Below are 5176 nucleotides of genomic sequence, written 5' to 3'. Positions count from 1 at the left end.
AACTTAGAGCAGTTGTTCCTCATGTGCCAATTAAGCCGTTTGCCAAATATGGCGTCAATTGGCCTTTAGATGGCGCTGTTAATGTTTTTTATTAATTAGCAAATTCGCTTTGAGCAAAACCTACTTTTTTAACTCCTCCTAGAGTGTGAGACCCATCTGCACAAAAATGTACACGTAGACTCATTGGACCCTCATGACAAAAAGTTATCAAAAGATTTTTGATAGCTAACACAATGCACAAGTTACAGAGGACCAACTTCCTGTAGGGGGCTGTCGAAACAGGAAGTTGCATATCTTACCAAGATTTATTCCGATTGACACCAAACATGACACAGTTTCCAAATAGGGGCATGAGCATCCATGCCAAATTTAGAGTGAATCGGCCATTAGATGGCGCTGTTAGAATTTCTTTTATTAATTCTTCACATTGCGATATATGGGAAACATACTTTGTCTAACTCGTCCTGGGCCGTGAGTCCAATCTGCACGAAAACTTGGATCTAGACTCGGTGGACCCTCGTGACTAAAAGTTATCAAAAGAATTTTGATAGCTAACACGTAGGTAGGTGGGTTTCGAAACATGAACGGTTGTATCTTGGCAAAAGTTATTCCAATTTACATGAAACTTAGAATGTGTGGTCTACATGTGATGTTGCATTTGCCAGTAAACCCCGGGGCAAGAAGCGAGTCCCCGCCATCGCTGCTTGCAGCTTTAATTATTGATTTATTCGTGAGAAAATGTAAAATTACTGAAAACAAACAAGCCAGATGGAGCAGCGTCAATCTCGCCAACGTTCCCGTTACTAGGCAACTGCACTTGTGTACTACAATTGACAGAAATAAACCTTCTCAAACAGAATGAATTAATCCAGTGTAAATGGTTGCAATTTCTTATGCATCACTTTAAACTCCTACACAGTTTCACTTGAACATTGCAATACCTCAAAGTTGTTTCCTGTTTAAACATTCTCAGTCACTTCCACATGTAGCAACAACTTTTTGTTCAAACTGATCTTGAGATATCTGATTTGCGAGCAGACGCAGTTCTTGTGGCTTTGTCGCAGTTACATTCACTCGCCTGCACTTCATATTCCTCAGAAGAGAAACATGTTCAACTGTACATTAGAAAATGGGACGGAGCGAGATATGAGGAACACGCCGTACGCTCCGGTGTTTGGATCTGTAATGATGCTGGGTCTGCCTCTCAATGCTGTGTCGCTGTGGATTCTGTTACGCTGCCACAGCCTCAAATCCCCCAGTGTCGTCTTCATGGTCAACCTGGCCATCTCTGACCTGCTGCTTGTCATCTCCTTGCCCATGAGGGTCTACTTTTACGCCACGGGGACCTGGCCTCTGGGCGATAAGGCATGCATCTGTTTCACAATGCTCTTTCGCAACAACATCCGCTCCAGCTCCATCTTCATCACCTTCATTACCGTGGACCGACTGCTGGCTGTCGTCTACCCTCTGAGGTCACGCCATCTACGAACCACTTCCAACGCCATGAAAGCTGTTGTACTTGTTTGGCTGTTTGTGTTGGTGTGGAACATCCCAGAGAGTGTGGAATTTTCAAGATTTTTAGACAAAAACAATGAATCTACCTGTTTTGAATTTTGTCACAAGCTGCCATCTACATTGGCTTATTTTCAGCCTATGTTGGTGCTCACTATGCTCGCAGTCAACATTGTGTCCACTGCTCTGGTGTCTTGGACTCTACACAGACATCTGAATGACTCCGCAAGGATAAACAACAAGGTGAATGTCATGATGATTTTTGCCATGAACCTGATGATGTTCACCGTATTTTTCTTGCCTGTGTCATTGATTGTCATCTTCGAAAGCTGGAGACGTGCTCGCACACCACTGATATGTCTTGCTAGTGTGAACTGCTGTCTGGATCCTCTGTTGTATTACTTTTCTTTTGATGGTTTCTGGAAGAGGAAAGAAGATGTGGACACCTCTGTTGCAAGAGAATAGTTTGTGATAACAATAGACAGGGACAGGTGGGGTTAAATACTGTTTAAACAGCATTATTTGTGTGTGGATCTGCAATATAAAGGTTACACGGTGATGACGTATGTATTTCTCATGTATTTTATTTTTCTAGCCCTCCTTCCCCTTTCCCTAAGTGGCTTTGCCACTTGTCAGGCCGCAATTGTAAATAAGAACCTGTTCTTAATGACTTGCCTGAAAAAATATAGGTACAAAAAAATCATATTTATGGTATATTTTATGAATAAAATTCTCACTTTCACATTATAACTGTCTGTTTATAGATCATAATGTTAAAGAGTACAACAAATTAACTGGATTTCTGTTTTTCTTCCAAAGAGCGATTGTTGACCTGAAACAGAGGTACAGAATTAGGTTACCTTCACAGCGCAACTGACTTTCAGTGGCTGTTTTCCCACCCCCCTTCACGTGTCATACAGATCTGATGTTTCCTCTTTGTGAACAGTGAAACCTACACATGTGAAACAAGCCCCCTATTTTTTTGCCATCTGAGCTGCAAAAATCCGAACAAAATTGGATCCCCAGGCAAGTTGTATCGAATACACAAACTGTCCTGCGTTACCATGAGTTTAAATAATCTTACTGTTCTTTTAGATCTGTGTCACCTAACCAAGTTGGCTACATGGGCTTTAATAGGAAAAATAACCAATGGGAGCTGTCTCAATTTAGTCAAAGTCATATAAACCTAAAAATACCTGCATATACTTTGACATAATTAGTGCAGATGTGAGGCATCTTACACACAAATGAAAATCTGCTTCAACTTTAAAATGATTCCCTTGCTGCCTTTTTAACAATATGAGTTAACTAAAGTAAAGTTAAATAATTCAGCTCATGAGTTGTGAAAATGTAAAACCAACTGAGTTACGTTTGCTGAACTTGATAAAATACAAACGTGGAGACACAGAATGCGGTGTTCAGTCACATTTTCCATCCGGTTGACATTCTCCATTTGACGAGTCGGTTATTTGACACAGATACCTCACAGCTGTGGCTGTTGGAACTGAATACTAACCTTCATTATGGTTAGTATTGTTTCCAATACTATCAGAGTAAACATTCTTAAATAAACGTGAGTGCTCTGGTTTTCTCCCATCACCAAAAACCTGTGTTAGATTAGTGCTCCTGTCGGTGCCGCTGACCAAAAGGCAGTGGCAATAGAACAAAAGAAAGTTGGTCACCGGGTGCTGTGCTGCATCAGCCCACTGCTACTGTATAAGCAACCCTTTCTCACTCCCAACTCGTAAAATACGGACACTTGGGCAGAGGCTTTCAGCGTCGGATACGACGCAAAAAGCACACTTCAGCGTTTGTATGGAACGAACCGGGCAGAGCCTGATCAATATGCAGAGAGGAAGGATAAGCTTATGCTTATGTGCTCTCAGGTACCGACATTTGGCACCGTTTGATTTTAAGTGAACTGTGAACCAATACTCGGTATTTGGTCGGTACCGGGAAAAGTACAGGGTTCGGTACCCAACCCTATTCGTAAGTCATGTGGAATACATACAGCACTCTTGAAATCTTTAGAAAAAGATTTATAAAATGATGGTAGGTAGATAATTTACATTCTCTGAAGATACTGTTAACAGGTATGTCTGACATAATGGCACACCAAAAAATGCATAATTATAGTATTTTCTTTCTTGCTCAACCAGTAGTTTGTGTACATATATACTGCTTAATTAGCATGATTGCCAGTTCAGTTGGAATTTCAACAGCAGATATCTGCTAGTGCAGTACAGATGGTGTGTTAATAGACTGTACTTGTGTACTACAATTGACAGAAATAAGCCTTCTTGAACAGAATGAATCTGTCACACTTGTGTCAAGATACAATTTTTTTTATTAATACAGTGAACACGGTTGTGGTTTCTTATACATGACTTTAAACTTGTACACAGTTTCACTTGAACTTTGCAGTACCTCAAAGTTGTTTCCTGTTTAAACATTCTCAGTCACTTCCACATGTAGCAACAACCTTTGTTCAAACTGATTTGAGACATCTGATTTGTGAGCAGACACGGTTCTTGTGGCTTTGTCACAGTTACATTCACTCGCCTGCACTTCATATTCCTCAGAAGAGAAACATGTTCAACTGTACATTAGAAAATGGAACGGAGCGGGATATGAGGAACACGCCGTACGCTCCGGTGTTTGGATCTGTAATGATGCTGGGTCTGCCTCTCAATGCTGTGTCGCTGTGGATTCTGTTACGCTGCCACAGCCTCAAATCCCCCAGTGTCGTCTTCATGGTCAACCTGGCCATCTCTGACCTGCTGCTTCTCATCTCCTTGCCCATGAGGGTCTACTTTTATGCCATGGGGACCTGGCCTCTGGGCAATAAGGCATGCATCTGTTTCACAATGCTCTTTCGCAACAACATCCGCTCCAGGGCCATCATCATTTTAGACAAAAACAATGAATCTACCTGTTTTGAATTTTGTCACAAGCTGCCGTCTACATTGGCTTATCTTCAGCCTGTGTTGGTGCTCACTATGCTGGCAGTCAACATTGTGTCCACTGCTCTGGTGTCTTGGACTCTACACAGACATCTGAATGACTCCGCAAGGATAAACAACAAGGTGAATGTCATGATGATTTTTTCACCATATTTTTCTTGCCTGTGTCATTGCTTGTCATCTTTAAAAGCTGGAGACCTGCTCATACGCCACGGATATGTCTTGCTAGCTACTTTATAGATCATAATGTTAAAGAGTACAACAAATTAACTGGATTTCTGTTTTTCTTCCAAAGAGCAATTGTTGACCTGAAACAGAGGTACAGATTTAGGTTACCTTCACAGCGCAACTGACTTTCAGTGGCTGTTTCCCCACCCCACTTCACATCATACAGATCTGATGTTTCCTATTGGTGAAAAGTGAAACCTTTTTTATTTTTTTATTTTTTTTTGTCACCTAACCAAGTTGGCTACATGGGCTTTAATAGGAAATATAACCAATGGGAGCTGTCTCAATTTAGTCAAAGTCATATAAACCTAAAACAACCCAGTCTCACGTCAGTTCGTGATGGCATTACGAAATTAAATCTATTAGAACGTGATACCCTCACGTTATTTTGAAGATTTACGTGTCGGGGTCACGTTTTTTATACTAATGTATTTCAATGAGAAGCATCTTACGTAATCACAGCACGAAACTTT

General features: G+C 41.1%; 2 protein-coding genes across 2 annotated transcripts; both read left to right on the top strand.

The window, feature by feature from the left end:
* The first annotated feature begins 998 nt into the window (after positions 1 to 998).
* On the top strand, positions 999 to 2078 carry LOC120552522 (lysophosphatidic acid receptor 6-like). Its single transcript, XM_039790658.1, has one exon. It carries the CDS (start codon positions 1108 to 1110, stop codon positions 1975 to 1977), a length of 870 nt encoding a protein of 289 aa, XP_039646592.1. The 5' UTR covers positions 999 to 1107; the 3' UTR covers positions 1978 to 2078.
* Positions 2079 to 3847: 1769 nt separating this feature from the next.
* On the top strand, positions 3848 to 4737 carry LOC120552541 (putative P2Y purinoceptor 10). The gene has a single exon (XM_039790680.1). The coding sequence runs from the start codon at positions 4104 to 4106 to the stop codon at positions 4713 to 4715; it is 612 nt and encodes a 203-aa protein (XP_039646614.1). The 5' UTR covers positions 3848 to 4103; the 3' UTR covers positions 4716 to 4737.
* Positions 4738 to 5176: the final 439 nt, after the last annotated feature.

Source organism: Perca fluviatilis, chromosome 2, assembly GCF_010015445.1.
Source record: "Perca fluviatilis chromosome 2, GENO_Pfluv_1.0, whole genome shotgun sequence".
Lineage (NCBI taxonomy): Eukaryota > Metazoa > Chordata > Actinopteri > Perciformes > Percidae > Perca > Perca fluviatilis.
Note: the sequence above shows the minus strand (reverse complement) of the source record. Positions and strands in the feature narration are given on the sequence as shown.

What these genes read in the sequence shown, in the direction of transcription:
- LOC120552522 (XM_039790658.1), top strand. Translation starts at nt 1,108, where the DNA reads ATGTTCAACTGTACATTAGAAAATGGGACGGAGCGAGATATGAGGAAC.
- LOC120552541 (XM_039790680.1), top strand. Translation starts at nt 4,104, where the DNA reads ATGTTCAACTGTACATTAGAAAATGGAACGGAGCGGGATATGAGGAAC.